General features: G+C 42.7%; 1 protein-coding gene across 1 annotated transcript in view; it reads left to right on the plus strand.

Moving 5' to 3' along the window:
- The first annotated feature begins 572 nt into the window (after window positions 1–572).
- The window catches only part of LOC138298109 (C-X-C motif chemokine 10-like), a 132805-nt gene continuing 116616 nt past the window's right edge, over window positions 573–16761 (plus strand). Inside the window, exons 1-2 of the mRNA XM_069236849.1 lie at window positions 573–690; window positions 7825–7951. Coding sequence (XP_069092950.1) covers window positions 636–690; window positions 7825–7951 — 182 coding nt within the window. The 5' untranslated portion in view covers window positions 573–635. The remainder of the gene's footprint in view (window positions 691–7824; window positions 7952–16761) is intronic.

A 16761-nucleotide genomic window follows, 5' to 3' on the forward strand; every position in this document is an offset into this window, starting at 1 on the left:
AAGATACACAATATGTAAAAACGAGCTATGTATTACTTAAAGATTCAATTTTAGACAGCATTGTGACTAGACTTGTTCTACTACTTACTTTTCTACTTACTATATATGATTTTGTCCAAGGTCCACATACAAATCCTTGCCTTGGGAGGAAAGGGTCTGCATGTTGTTCTCACTTGTATTGCCTTCCACTAGAGTGGAATAGTCTGTGCGCACATATTCAGTCTAGACGCACTGACACCAAAGACTATAAATTAGAATCATCAGACAGTTCTGCAGCTTTGAGTTGTTTTTGCTTTCTGCCAAGAGCATAAACAACACTCGAATTCCGTTTCAAGGTTGTGTGTGAAGAGACAAGGGGGGGAACTTGATCTAGTGAAAGTGGCAGTGTTCGGTCTCATTTCAAAGAAAGTGCCTCTTTCCGCGAAGTGAGAACTGGATCCTTAATCGGAAACTGTGGGACTTCCCAAAAAGAGGCCATGGGGGTAGTTTAGTTTGGGCAGCGGTCCTACCCAATCAGAACACTAGAATTGTGAGGATAAATACAGTGGTGGCAATACTTCCGTCCTCACTGTTCTACACCCAGTCTTGAAACACCTAACAGCGGATAGAGATTCCTCTTCAGTACAGCTATTGACATGAAGAGGGCGCTCCTGCTCTGTGCACTGCTGCTCCTAGCAGCAGCTACCGAAGGTAAGAGGCAAAGATACCGATAGCAGCATAACCTCTCCGCTCAGCCTTGCGTTGATTGTTTTAATTGCGATGTGGTGAATTTTTCGTTACAAAAGAACCAGACTTGTCACAAAAAGGGGAGATTCAATCTATTTTGCCCAGAATGTTCTGCCGAAGACAGGGTTGAAACCTTGTAGTTCACTTCCAAGATCCCCCCCCCCCCCCCACCCCCCCTCACCGCACCCAGGGACATCCTAAGGATTTTGGGGTCCCAGGCCGAACGTATTCCCCCGTTCGGAGCAGCTCTGAGTTTATGATCCAGTTTCAGCTTTCATGCCAGGGCACTGACAGTGCACAGGCACACTCGCCCAAATTCTGAAGTTGTTACATCCAATATTCCGGGATAGTGACGTGAGCTTTCAATATTGTAGCACAGCAGCAGCTCAGGAATATCACTGTTGATAATCTCCGTGACACTCTCCCAGTTCTCATTTGTGAGTTCTTGTTTTGATGGATGTTGCATGAAACAAACACAACATGTTTCCGCTAAATCATCTGTAATAGACTCATAGATCACTAACATTAAAAATAAATTAATGAGAAGGCTGTATTTAAAACAATTTGTTTAAGAATTATTCGTGGTCATGAAGGCAAAACTACAGAACAGAGCTAGTTCTGTCAGGGGCACCTGAAAGACTGAGACCCTGCGCAAGGGCCCACTTTGCCCTTGCCTGAAAACGTCTCTGACTGCATCTGCTAATCGGGGCATTACTGCAAATCTAGCATTAAATGGGAGAAAGCGCGCGAAGAGTGTGTTTCTGCAAGTAAAGCTCCAAAGCTAGCAGTGGCACGATCGTGGTGCTAGCAGGCACAGCTTTCCTGTGTAGTGACATGGCATTACCCCATTACTGATGCAGTACAGCCACTTCTCTCTATGTAGCAGAATTGTGTTATGAGTGGAGAAACCTGCTTACCGCACAATTCACATGGTTTTTACACAACAGACCATTAGTTAAATGAGGGTCGGTGTGTTATGTTTTTTGGCAAATTGCTTAGTCTGCCCGCGCCCAAAGTGAATAGGTGAAAACAGAGAGGAGTTAAGAGCTTGAACCTGCCAAGAAGAGCTATTCGAAGCTCTAATTGTTTCAGCACTTAAATAACCGCTTGGGTAAAATGGGAATACTTGTTTCAGGTACTTTTAAAATCTGGTCTAGAGTTTTTTTAAACGTTTCTCAGATGATTATGACGTCGATTCTATAGCGACCAATCCCTGTTCTTTAGCGACCAATCCCTAGGATATATATATATATATATATATATATATATATATATATATATATATATATATATATACCCCCATCAAAAATAACAATATAAAAAGGGACTTGGTTAGAGAATAGGGTTTTTGTGTTTTGGAAAATGACATGTTTTATTTTGGTGAGGTATTAAAGGCTGCATTACTCTTTTGGCATTGATAAATTACTGTAATAGTTTTACCGACAGGAATACTTAGGAAATAAAGCGCAATGATGAAGACTGGTCTAAAACAATGGTGAAAACAGGATAGTTCAGGGGGTGTAAACCTGCAGTATCAAGTTTTATGTATTACAGTGTGTCAAAGTATTGTGGCCTGAATTTCACAAACAAAATATTGTGACGGTAAGTGCATATAGCTGCTCGTCATATATGTACCTTGAAGAAATGTATATCTTCAAAGTACTTAGATGTGGAAGTAAGCATAATAAGTCTATAGATACATATACGCTCTTGCCTTCACCATATTTTGGTTCTCAATATTTTGGCACCACAATATTTTTGTACTCCATATTGTTACAATCGCGAAGGATAGTGATCATTCATGAACATTTTCACTGAAATTTAAGTTCAGTTTTACACAAGAAATGTGCATTATTTTTATAAAATAATTTTTAGAAAAAATAATTTCAAATTTTACCTCCAATGCTCATTGGGTAAGATCATTGTCAAAATTGCAGACAATTTTAACACAAGTTTGCCCAGATTTGACAATTCACTTTACAAGAAAATGGTAGAAAATGGGTAGGAATGGGGTATATTTAAGCCCATTTTCAATAGGAAGCACTGTGAGAATTGTATTTAAAAACAGTCACACTTGAAATTTCAGGCAAATATGTATGCATAGCTACAGGAAGGAGACAGGGTACACATTCATTAGCAACGTGCCTAACGCCTATTGCAATACAGCGCAGAAAAGATTGTTCCTACTTCTTGAATGGAGTTTCTGTGGAACATTTGGGATGGATAGACAGACAAAGTAGGCAAGAGTCAGCTGGGGCGCACATTGGAGGCTTGATGCCTAGTTTGGAGCTATTGGTTCCCCCACAATATCATTTATCTAGCTTAGCTTTGCTTGAGTGTAAGATCTGAACCTGCAAACCACGGCAGATGCCAGCGGCGAGTGTTTGATTCAATGAGCCATCCCAGTGGGTATGGGTCTGAATCAGCAGTTTTCAGCAGGTTTTCATGAAGAGTGCCAGAACCTCTCAGTAGGGCTGGCATAAATGCATTACAGCGCACCACGTCTTAGTCATTTGCAAATATTTTACCAGTAAAATGGCTCAATGTATTCATCGCTTCATGGGCTGGTTTGTCCCTAAGCTGCAAGTTTAAATCTTGACATGGTTGAATCAGAATGTAATCTGTCTAGGGCTAATAAAGGGATTATCATTTTAAATAGTATTTTTGTCAATTCCTACGAACATTTTCCTATTATAATTAAGGCTTACATTTCAAAGAAGGTAGAGCGATGTAGAGCAAAATAACCGAGCTGGTAGAAGTTACACCTCATGACATGGCACCAAGGCTGGATCGAGACAAAACTGAGGGGCTGTATTTCTTCGTTAAGATGAGAAGACTCATGATGGGTGTACCCTCTACAGGCTCACTTTACAGGACGTTCACCGTCCTTGGTAGGAACAGACCCCGTCATATCATCCAGACTGTGGAGTCACTGTTCTCTGTGTCCTAAAGACTCAGAGTGACTAGGAGTGAACTTATTAGGCCAGGCTCACAAAATAGTTTTACATTATGACATCCATGCAAAGTCATAATGTACAGGCTCACAAAATAGTTTTACATTATGACATCCATGCAAGGTCATAATGTTCATCTTGTCAAAAGAATCACAAAACCTTCTCACTTATGTATGCACCTTGTACACATGTCATAGATACTAGGCTTCTTTAAGGGAAATTCATGAAAACCCTCTTAATGTGTTTCTCTAAACCAATGCACGAAGGTACTGCACTCATTTCATTTGTATGCATGTAATGGAGAGGGTCAGGAAATTACTAACTTAACTTTTGAGTTCATTTTCAATTTCACTTTTAATCAGTTTTTCCCAACTCTCTTCATGGTACAACCCTTTAGAAAATGTTAGGCTAAATGAATCACTTCCCCAACTTTGCTCTTCGAGGAAGTTTGGTAAAAAAAAAAAAAATTCAATTTTTTTTAGATGATATTCTAACAAATATTTTTGTGATGTAAATACCACCCTAAAAGGAGTTATTTTCAAACATTTGAATCCACTATCTCCCTTTGAATAATGCATTCAGCTGCCATTTCCTTAGGTGACATTTTTGAAAACTATATAAATATTTTGAAGATTCTGACTTTTTTCCAAAAATTGTGAGGGTGAGGAGAACATTCCTCACAATATGCCAGAGCTCCTGACGCTGGTGCACTTTCCTAAACTTTCTGCAGCACTTAGACCTGCATCATTCATGCACTGAAAAGTGAGGAGCATGGCTTTACATATGTTTTTCACTTACCAGCTGAAAAGTGTGGAGCATAGGTTTATATATGTTTTTTGATTGGCCAGCAAGTCTGAGTGGTCCTTTGCCACAAGTTCACAACTGGGACTATGGGCATAATTTAGACTGACATACAGTGTTTACTCCGTCGCCCTGATGGCGTACCCATGCTTCACATTTAGAACTGTCTGCCAGCCCTACAGACATCTCGAGATACTGACAGCAGCTGCCATCACGGCGGTTCCCTTCAACGTGTTAAAAATTGAACAGACACTACTTTTAACAAGTTTTAGCCTTTTTAAAAACAAAATCCTAAACAGGGATATCAGTTTAAAAAAAAGTAAAAACTAATGACCCACACCCCGTCTGCGGTGTTGGGGTCATTATATTTTTCACTGCCCGTCACTGGTAAATAACAGTATAAAAAACATAAAACACCATCCTCTCTAAAGAGAGAGGATGGTATTATATGTAAACTTCCAAAGGCCCGTACACTGTCAGGCCATTAGAGGAGTATGTCAGTGACAGCGCCAGAGTAGGTTTTGTTGTTAACATACTTAGGGCCAGATTTATGGAAAAGCGTGGTGGTGTGCCAAAATTAGCAGCGCCGCGCTGCGTCACTTTAGAAATGCATGGTTGCGCCATATGTAAGTGAATACAGCACACTCCTGTGTTGTCCCCTGCGCTGGTGCTAAATTCAGCTGCTAGCGCCAACGTAGGCATCCTTGCACCATCATGCAAGGATGTCTGCATTGAGGGGTGTGATTGTTTATGTGCGGGAAGGTGTCCCTTCCTGCACATAAACAATCACTAATAGCGCTTGGGCACTTCTGTGTGTGCTGCAGAATGCAGCACACACAGAAGTGCCAAAGCGTCATTTTCAAATGATTGTTTATGTGCAGGAAGGAACACTTTCCTTCACATAAACAATAATTTCTGGCATTTTGCTCTTTCTATGCATGCTGCAAAATGCAGCACGCATTGAAAAATAAAAAAATGAGGGAGAATAAAAGTATTCCTCCTCATCGCACCCTGCTAACGTGTAATAAATCTGAGGCAGCGTCAAAATGCAATGGGTGTTGTTGTGGCACACCCACAGCAACACCCATCGCACGTCCCTTCAGCGCACAGTGCTGCCTGGGAAGGGGCCACCTTGTAAATACGGCGCAGTGCTTAGCGCCACAGGAGCGTCAGGAAAAGTGACGCTCTTGTGGCGTTAGGGGCCTATAAATATACCCCTTAAGGTCAACCCAGCTGTAAATCAGGTGGCTGGATCTTCAGTTTGGCGTCCTAGTTGCCATGCAGTACTTTCTCCATCAAACTCTAAATGAGGCTCTTTGTACTCTAATAATTGATGAGGGAACTGTGCACTAATGGATCATGTGCATTCACATCTGTTTTACAATTTGTGTCTATGGAGTAAATTAAATAGGCAGAGGTGGGCGTTAAGCTTTTTTCAAGGCACAAACTAGTTTACATTTTTAAATCGGCTCCAAATGTCACGGTAACCATTTAACACAGATTTGTTGGGAAGGGGTGATGCTCCCAGCGCTGAAAGGGCTCATGACTCCTCAGGCATTGAGGCCTAATGGGACTTTGTGAGAACTACACACAACTTTGTGCAAGGTGCTTCTCTGGTTTGGTACTGTGAAGAAAAATGCTTCTTGGTACTGTGCCAGACCGTAAAGGGCTGAACGTTTTACGAGCATTTTAGCGAATATGCTGATAAAACTGTGCAGTAAAGTGAATCAGTTGATAACAGTTTTTAAAACCTTTCTTGAGGCACAGTGCCTAAAACATTGGGGGTGGGTGGTTAGACTTGCTGGCCACTCATGTTTGTTTCATGTAGCGGTAATACAACAACGTCCAGGGCTCCATTTAGATCGCAGAATTTGCATCACACTTCATCATTGTCGTGATATAATGGCCAAGTGCCAGGCTCCTTCTCTTATTGACAGGGGCTTGCAAAGACGCTGCGTTACTAGTGCTTTCATGGATCTTACAGAAGAGAACATGTCATTTACTCTTTAAATGTTTTTCTGGAAATGCACTGCGTAATCTTCAATGCAACTTTACTTTAGTCGGTGTTACCAGGTGAAGTATGCATAAACATTAAAAAATACAACCCAGCAGCGCTGCCGGCTGTCGAAGGCAAAACATGGGCTGGTCTGGCCCTTCCATATCCCCGTGTCTCTAGACATGTACAGGGCCACTGGAAAAATGAGATTGGATGGATGTTACGGTTTCCACTTTGTTTTCATTCACCGCATTTAACATGTATTGCATTCTCTGCTCCACAATTCACAGATTTCAGGAATAAATAATCATTTTCGTACTCAAGTGAATCAAAAGTTACAGAAATAAAACGTGGGTTAGTGGTGCAGCGCAATGGCAGACACTTCGCAAAGGCTGACGGGGTGCATTTACCTTGTTTATCGCTGTACGCAAGTGCTAAACGGGTAATCACGAGGTGGGATCTTGGCTCAGACAGCATTTAAGGACTGAGGCTTCAGTTTTGACTGTGCCATGAGAAGAAACCGACAGATTTAAACGTACCTAAAAAAGGTGGAAATAATGATAGCTTCCTTGCCATGAACATGTTGTGCTGTAGAATTAACGCACCATGGTACACCACAATGTTCTCAAAACAAAAGTTATTTAAAGGATGAAGCTTCTCTCTGTGCAGAAAAATATTAATATTTATATTCAGTTTTGGTTTCTGGAATGCTACAGTGCCTCCTATTTTGACACTTCTACATCACACATATCTAGTGTAAAAATACGTTCTACAATCTGCTGCAGTGCTTTTTACAGGGAAGGAGTGTTTTTAGGGCCCATAATGAGAACACAGATTGAAACCAAAACTGCATCCCAGTTTTAAAGCATTAGTGTAGTATTGCAGAATAAGAGAGGCACACTTTTATTGTGTGAGCTCAGCACACGTAGTTTTGCTTTCTGCTGAGTACAACATTGTATGTTTTATACAACTACTAATTTATTCTGGAAATTGTAAAGCGTTAATAAAACCTTGTTCCTGTGCTTCCATTATAGTCAAAAACATTATTTATTATCAAGTGGCAGTTGTAGTTGGATTTGGTGAATGCATATACTTTTCTTTCTTAAACCATTGTGTTTTGAGAAGTTTTGGATCTTTTTTGTATCAATGTGTATTAAAGTGACAAAATAATGAGACAACATTGCCACATAATCTGCTGCATAATTTGCATTTTCTTGTTCTTTTATCAGCTAGGCAGCATACTTTTGGCTCTCAACCTCTGCATAATTCTGGTATTATTTAAAGGTAATCGTACAGTACATGCACCTATTCTTTGTCTTTGCACTAATTCACACTCTGTACATGCAGGGCTGTCCATTGGTGGCAGAGGGCGTTGTCTGTGCCCCGGCAGTGGGGCTAATTCTTTGGATCCCAAATTAGTATCTAAGATTGAAGTTTTCCCGAAGAGTTCTGTCTGCGACCAGAATGAGGTCATGTAAGTAACTGTGAGACGCATGAATTGACATCTGTTTCAAGCTCACCGACACTTTTAATCATTCAAAAGTGTTCTACATATTTGTTTATTTGTTGAATTTATATAGCACTTTTATCCAAAGTGCTTGAACTTTGGAAACATAGTACATAATTAACAAGCATTGACAAATCAAACGGATCTGGGATTGTCTGAATGCCGTTTGACCTTGCGAATACTTGTTTTGATTTGTCATGATTTCTAAAAACATTATTTATTTGGGAAGCTGCTGGGCTTCATTTATCTAAAACAAAAAGTGGCTAAAAGCAAAAATATTTTTTTGGTCTCAAAAGGCACCCTTTGCTAGAGTAGACCTTGGCACTTAACAGAAATAATTTGTGCATGTATGTGCTTTTTGTGAATGGCAGGATGCCATCACTCACAGTGCAGTTACTCACAGTGCAGTTACTCACAGTGCAGTTAGCCAAGTTGCTCACCCATTGCCCTATGCCATATGCTGTAATTTGTGGAGAAAAATGAAATACTCCAATAACAGGCCAATGGATGAAGAGGGCTGCCTGAAAGCCCCTCTGTTTCAGTATATAATGCATATAATTTTAGGAAAATCTAAAGGTCTTGGCTAAGGCCAGACCTAAAAAAATTGCCAAGCTTTTTAAACACATTAAAGTGGGAGGCTGACGAATGTTCTGGGGAGGATTCAATGGTCCAGGAGTAGAAAAAGAAACCGAGATAAATCAGAGGGAGAGTGGGGACAGGTACAAAGACCCAACATTACTATGCAGATTATTAGAGGTTGACAAAGGAAGAAAGACTTGAGTCTGGCATAATATAAATGTCAGACTCTGGTTCTGGCCTTCTCAAATAAGGAGTATCTCCAAAATATAGCCATAGCAGGCACCCAAGGCATTGTCCAATTCTCTCTCTAATGTAGTTTTTGATACACAAAAACTGTTAAAACCAGGACAGCTGCGACAACTAAAGGTATAAGATTTAAAGAATGGTCTTTTAGTAGCCAGCTACACTTATTAAAAAAAAAGCACACATGCACGCACAGAAATATTTGTTGAAGTAATGTTTGGATTTAACATTTTGTTGTTAAATGGAATATTAAAGAAGGTATCCATCCAGTGCCTGAATAGCACAGAGTAATTCTGAAACCTGGGCTCTTATTTCGGCTTTCTCAATTGACTACATTTTTCGATCCCAGTCACAGAGCTTCATTTTCCTTGCAGGACTAATCTGAGAGCACCATGGCAATGATGTTAGGACACAGATGTGTTCTTGAATGCTTTGGGGTTTATGTATAGGAATTATTATTTGCGATAAATATCACTTAGTGCACTGATGTAATCTAATTGAGAACACTGCAGCACAAATGCTGTAAAAAAAACCACATTTTTTTATTTTGAAGAGTTTTATCATATAGTTACATTACATTCGTTGTCTGATTTACATGCCATCTCTTTCTAGTAGTGTCTGTGTTCATGATGTTCTTATGGCCAAGCTAGACCACTGGCTCAGCTCGATGTATGGATTACCTTGCTTGAATACTTTTAAAAGTCATAACTAGGTCAGCAAGATATAAGAAGATGCAAGAGATATGAATGAGCAATTGAAGTTATTAATTTAAAGGCAATTTATTAGGACAGAGTTGCAAACATTTAAAACACTTCAACATTTATCATAACATCATACATCTTTAAACGTAATTCCTTTATTCACCCCACCATTCTCCCTTTACCCCAAGCTTCCACCACAGCACACCATCTTGCTTCCCTCTTCCTTTCTCCTTTATCTCAATAATATCCTTCCATTCCATTCCATTCCCAGTCTCTTACTCACTTTTTTTACCCAAGCATCCTCCAATGAAGCCTCCTTATCCTTTCCCAAGCATCCCACACGCTATCTTCTTTTTCCTGTGCTCTCTTCCTCCCCCTCGAGGTGGAGGTTATGTCCCCCAACTACCGCCACCCAGGAAAACCCCAGATTGTGTTTTACTGCCCCAACCCAAGCAACTCAGCATTTTCTTCTTCTGCACTAAACCTTCTTCCTCCATATCTCCCCATGCAAATCCCTTAAATCCAACATATAATAATCATTGCCCAGATTAGAGGGATGCACCCCATCCAAACGAAAAAGACCTGTCTCTTCTTCCTTGATGCTCCCGTGTGCCACCACTTTCATGTCTTTTGCCTAACAAAAAACTCTCATTGCACGATTGAGTTTCCTCCTGGCTTTGTCGATGACCGCATGCTTAATCGCCCCTCCACGTCCTATAAGGCACCGCTAAGTCCATACCAAGCAAGTCCCTGCCAGCTTCTGTTGGATTAAGACTAAGTCCTGTTGCATGTGTTGCAATAGAGTTATCCCTAATAGCTGGACCAGATTGTTTTCATCCAGATGTATAGCAAGTATCTCTGGACAACCCCATTTGGGTACCATAGGCACTAAAAACAGCAACAGATTTCCCCATCTCTTCCCACTCTTCCCTCACAGGAGACCCTCTTGCCTGCTGCTGAGCTATCCCAGGTTTCATCCATATATCTGCTGTTCTGCATACTTAGCTCCCTAGTGAATAAATGAATGTCCAACCATCAAAGTTACCCCAGGACCGCTCAAACACACTACGGGAAAAAGAAAAAAGTTATGTGCATCATGTACCTTCCTCCTCTCCCTCCCAAACCAAGACATCAGCCCTCATTTCCACACACATCTCTCACAACACCTGGACCTCCACCTACTGATCCTGCATATCTGAGAACTGCTCCATCCCAATCATGCATTCACAGTTGCTGCCTTAATTCGGAGAGAATGAGTCCCACAATTGGCAGGATTCTGACCCAGTTTCCTCAAGGCCATGCATAGTACTGCCAACAACTGGAAAGCCATGACCCTTGCCCCTCCTTCATGACAGAATATTGCCTCCTGTCTATGACCTGGCCACTTCTAAAAACTGCCCCATGCACTCACCGGAGAAGTCTCTTTGCTTCCACTCTCCTGCAGCCATATCCACTTGCCCCTTCTCATCTGGCCCATCTTGGATTTCCTCAACTAAATCCCCAGTTGACCCTTCTCCAAGTGTATTTCACCATGCAACATCCCTGACTTGCATCCTGACCCTAACAACTCAGACACCCTTAAAAGCCCCAAAGAGTATCCAAATTATGCATAAACTGAAAAAAGCCCCCTTGAACTTATTATAACAACACTTCGACAAGCATCTTAGAATTTCCAGCAGCAATGCAAACCTGATGGCTTCCTGCAACTCCCCCCGTACTTCTCTCCTTACCTCACACCTTCAAAATCTTCCCCAACATGTCATCCTCTGCTGGGTCAAACCCCAAATACAACTTGCTGTAAAAGGCCAAACCTGTCAATTTACCCACCACTGTCGTGGGCGATAAACATTTATCAATTAAAGATATAACAAAATGTATAACCCTTCCTTCCCTGACAGTGTTGTTCACACCAGGCACATGTTTAGTCTTGAACACAATATTCAACTGTAAACATAAAAGCATGTAGTGTTTTGTTGTAAAACCCTCATATCCTTCTGCCTGTTCACCAACCACTATCATGTTATCCACGTTAAACATTACTGTCCTGTTTGCCAACTCACCATCCCACACCATCAAAGCCACCAGCAGTGGGAAGAATTCCAAAAATGCTATGCTTCATCCTTGCTGCAACCATTGCCACTGCCACCCTTCTGCACACTATCGTCCATCCCAGAAAAGGCCAGAGCCATGTGCTCCTGCTACATCAGAAAATATTTGTACCTGCCACACTGGGTTCTCCTCCTGAAACATCTGCTACACCCCATTGAACTCATCCAAGAAAGACCTCCATACACTAAGGTCCACCCTCACTGCCATTGAAATCTGTATCCAATGGTGGGGCAAAACAGCACCTGACATGCCCAGTGTTCTGCAGGAAGTCTGCACCATTCTGCATGCAAGATTCAAAAACTCAAGCAACTTCTGTTGCTTCCTGAGTTCCAATCCCCGTTCCCCAATCATATCCTCTAAAAAACTGTAAACCTCCTGAAACTTCACTCTGGGCAATCTAGCGGTCATGTTGTCTGTATCCAGCTCAATGCCCAAAAAGGTCCACACCATGTATGGCCTTTCTTTTTCTCAGGGGTCAGTGGTGCTCCCAGGTCTACAGCCAAAGACTCAAACTGTCTCAGTGCCTTGTGGCACTCATCTGACCCCCTCCCAAAAAAGAGAAAGTCATCCAAGTAGTGCAACACCTCCTGGTGCCCATTCTCCTTAGTAAAGACCCACTGCAAAAAAGTAGTGAAAGCTTCAGACACAGCACAAGAATGGTGCATCCCATGGGCAAATCTCTGTCAACATAAATGGCACCATCAAATTGCATGCCAAGCAATGGAAAATCATCAAGGTGCATTGGCAACAGCTGAAACGCCTTATTTGATGACACACTTCACCAACCCACCCCCTGTCCACACTGTCTGACCAACCTGATAGCATTGTCAACTGAAATATATACCACTCTAGTATCTTCTGTTGCAATAAAGTCATTCACAGAGGCTACTTCTGACCAGGACAAGTGGTGAACCTGAATTCCCCCTGCAGTTTCTTAGATACCACCCCTAAAGGAGATATGTATGTATTGTGCTAGCCATAGAAGTATATCCCTCAACCTAATTGGTTTAGGAGTCTTTTGGCCCAGCAGGACCCTGATGTTCTATCCCTCTAATTGCCTTCCACTGCTGAGAGGGGGTGGCCAGTGTCAAACTTTGAGTAATTAGATGTCTACCTCCTCATTTTGAACATTTGTGTTTAAATCTGCATCAGTGTCTGGAATAGAAGCCTTTGTTAAAGTGCCAACAGGACCAAGCATTGGTACCTGTGAGCCTTTGCAAACTACAAAGGTCCAAAGGGGCGGGACAGGTTTGAAAGGGCTTATTTGTAATTGGAAGGCCACTCGTCGTATGGTCGAGGTCATAGATTGTGTTGTGGACATCCATTGCATCCACAATTCTGAATCAATGTCCCACCAAAGTTTGTATGGGTTCACACTTTCCCTGGCTCTAAATTCCTTATCTGACCCAAGCGTAGCCCTGGAAATGTATTTGTGCTTTCCTTAAAATATCTATATATTTAAATAATGAAATGGCCCTGTCTGCATACTTCTCACTATAGATGCTGGGATAAATCAAGAATGCCAGGTCCATGTACTGCAGTAGTTTTTTAAGGCTCCCCCCTTCCTTGTTCTCATCTCCTGCCTCCACTGCCACCTTCGCGGACTCTGTTGGAACCCCAGTTCCCTAGGCCACATTACTGTTATTTGGTTCCTGTGTCTGCTCTTTCCCCCCTCTCATCTCCTTTGTTTGCTTTCCTGCACCTTCAGTAACCCCGTCACCCACACCAGTCCTATCATTCTGTGTATCCCACCACCAGTCTTTCTTACCTGAAGGTAGTAAACCTCCAGCTTTCTGTCTCACTTTACGACTTCCCCTGTGAGCCTCCTTCCACTGCACGGTGGTGCCTCCATCGTCTGCACTTGACTGCTGTAAAACACCAACTGACGGGTCTGTTGCACCACCTGTGCTGGTTCCCTGCACCATCGGAAGGCTCACCTCACCATCCTCCTGCACTTCACCTTCCTCCCATTCATCACTGCCCCCATCATAATCCAAGTCCTCACTCACGTTCACTTCAGTCACAAAGCAGCCTGACGCATCACCATTTTTCACATCAGACGCAGCCCTGTCTAACGATGTGAGTATTTCAGCAGGGGTATTGCGTAGATGAGCCCCCGATTTAGAGAAGGCCAAGTGAGACAGCCCTATTTCTTTAGACCCACATCCAGGGACTGTCATGTGCCCTTTCGTGTCCCCAACTGTCTCACCTCCTGGCATCATCATTCCGTCCTCTGCCTGGCTGCACCAACCAGATGGCTCCCCCGCTCAATTAGGCCCTTAGCCGCATGAGCACCTATGAAGTCAATGCCTTCATGGTCCTCATCTGGCATCCACAACCATCAACCATCATCCACTACGCCGTCCCAGGGCAGCCTTAGACTCCTCTGTGCCAGACATACTTCTCTCCTGCTTCACCTGTCTCACCTGATCTGCTGCCACCTCGCTGTCCCTGCAAAGTCGCTCCCAACTGGTATGACCTCTCCCCAGCCCATATGTAATCCCTTGACCTATAATAGAAGGGGCCCTGGCAACATCAATTGTGTTCCCTGTATTCTTTGTCTCCCCTAGCTGAATTGCTGCCCTCTCTGTGCCCCCTGTCTCCACCTCTCACCTGTTCCCTTGAACAGCGCCACCCCTCTCCTTCCTCTTCCCTGGCAGGCCATTAGCCAGCTCTGCTGTCTTCCCCAGGCCCCTCGGGCCACCTTGGATATAATATCTCCTGAAGCAGGGTCTTGCTTTCGCTACAGACCCCTTTAGCCTCTACAAGCACATATGCACGGTCACTGGCCTCAGGCCCTGCCCCTTCAGACACATGCTTAACTGGCAAGCAGCTGTGTGATGCAGCTTGCCGAAATGATGTGGGGAGGCTCTGCTGCCTCCCCGCTGCCTTCTTCTTAGTTACCTCAGGTGACATAATGTGGCTTCGCCCTGCCCTGCTCACCTGTGGCCTTACTCCAAGATGGGGAACATGCCGCAATCGAGGCAGCAATGCCGCTCGTGTTGGGCGGCAGATGCCAACCCAGGCCCGGACCAGGACACCAGGCCTGAGTAAATCAGCATGGCCCGCTGCACCCAGGGTACGCAGGACTTTCTGGACGGCTGCAGCTCCTCTCTTGACTCCTTATTTAACCCTGCCCCAACCTATAACCTACCTATTCTGTCCTGCTTTGTCATCTACCTCACAATGTTCCCCAGGAAAAGACTAGGCTACACCTTTTGCTTCCTCCAAGACCCTCCATGATGGAAAGTTGTACATGACACCAAAGTAGCAAAAGAAGATGGAGACAAATACGTTTTAGGATGCCTGGGTGACCCGAAAAAAAGTATATTAGTCTTGGAACAATTAAGGCATAAGTGGCTATTGTTACGCTGAAGGCTCAGAGAAGCCGAATTGGCGGCTGCTCTTCGCCTACTGCACTGCCAAGCTGTGGAATTCACTCCCCTGTCCTTGAGAGCTACACCCAATTACTCTTCATTTAGAGAATACTTGAAAACCTGCTTAACTCAACAGTTTAAATTTCCTTTTTCTTACTTTTTGGGTCTGAGTGCTGGGATACCTCTTTTTTGAGGTAACAGTTCATTTTACAAATATTATAATTATTAACTAATTAAGTCATGCATTATGTTAATTGTGTTTTGTTGACCAGGAAGTCTTGTAACACTAGGAAGGGAGATTACTAAGAAAATGAAGCCACACTCTACTGAGTCTACTCGCAGACTACGTAAATGAGTTTGACGTTTCTTGTGAAAGAAAATATAAGGGATTGTGGTCGTAAAATGAAAACGTGTTCCATGCAGGAGAAGCAACAGGGGAGAAGTCACAACCATCCATTCTAACCCTGCAGATGCCGGAATCATTCCACAAATGAAGACCAGTGGAAAGAAATCTCCTTCCAGGAATGCAAAACTGGATCCGGCTGTCTAAGAAAGTAGGAATGACACCTTGCAGTGACAGGTGCAACTAAAGATAGAATTACACATAAAAGAGGCACTTTTCTACGTAGTGCTCGTACTATTAAGGGAGTTATTTGCAAATTGCACTACTTCTGATTTTAACATTTTAAATGTGCTAACTGGTTTAAATCTGAAAATGCCGTAATTATACACACAAAGTGGTCACAAGCATTAATTAAAACTGAAGCAACAACTGAGTGCGAAACCATACACAATACCCCAAGCAGAATGCCAATACTTTCCATTGTGACACTGTAGGAATTTGGGTCACTGGTTGTCGGGGTGTGAATCTCTACTCAAGCAGCAACCACAATTCTTGTCAGGATGCAACACGAAAAAAACACAAGTTAATCTGTGTTTAACCATTTGGTAGCTTGGCACAAGTTAGGCTTAAATTAAAGGCAATGTGAAAAATCCCCCACCAATTTAGAAAAATAGAGTAAAATTTAGTAAATTATTTGCGACCGAAATGACAAAAATTTAAAATGTTAATCAGTAGAACCAGGCATTTTAAATATTTACTTAACTACAGGGCCAAAAAACACAAAGCTCTACTAGCGGTTATTTGGTCATGTGAGCCCGGGTGAAAGTCGGGTGGGCAGATCATTGACATAATATAGATCCATTTTTAAAAAAAAACTTTTATTTTACTGTTAGTACCTTTGAGTCGCTGAAATTATCACCCTTTAAATGCATACCTACTGTATTAAAGAGTTCAGTGGTTTTCAGTAGCTTTCTTAGGTAATGTGGGACATTGGATGGTAGCGTTCGTATTTTTGTAATCCCTTGGCTTATGGCTACCATAGCGCGCCCTTCTACATTCTAAGGGTTTCCCTGCCTGTTCATGTCTTGTGCTGCACTTCCAGTGGGGGTAGTCAGGATCAAAGCCAACAAAATAACAGAACCAAAGAATAATCAAAAGAAACAATCTGCCCACGGTTCCTACATATGTATGATCAATAGGTATGATGCAACTGAACATGCCCAACAGCAATCAAGGACTAGCTTCGAGGCTGCACACCAACTGAGTGAGTAAGGGGGAGGGTTTATTTACTCTTGTATCTCATCTCTTAGGCTCCAGGGGTTCCACCGAATAACCCGTCCTGCCTTCCCTTCCATAGGCTCATCACAGAGCTATCAGTATCATTCCCGGAGTCAGATTCAACTCCTACGGCTCTGTTCTCCCAGC

The sequence above is a fragment of the Pleurodeles waltl genome, chromosome 1_2, assembly GCF_031143425.1.
Source record: "Pleurodeles waltl isolate 20211129_DDA chromosome 1_2, aPleWal1.hap1.20221129, whole genome shotgun sequence".
Lineage (NCBI taxonomy): Eukaryota > Metazoa > Chordata > Amphibia > Caudata > Salamandridae > Pleurodeles > Pleurodeles waltl.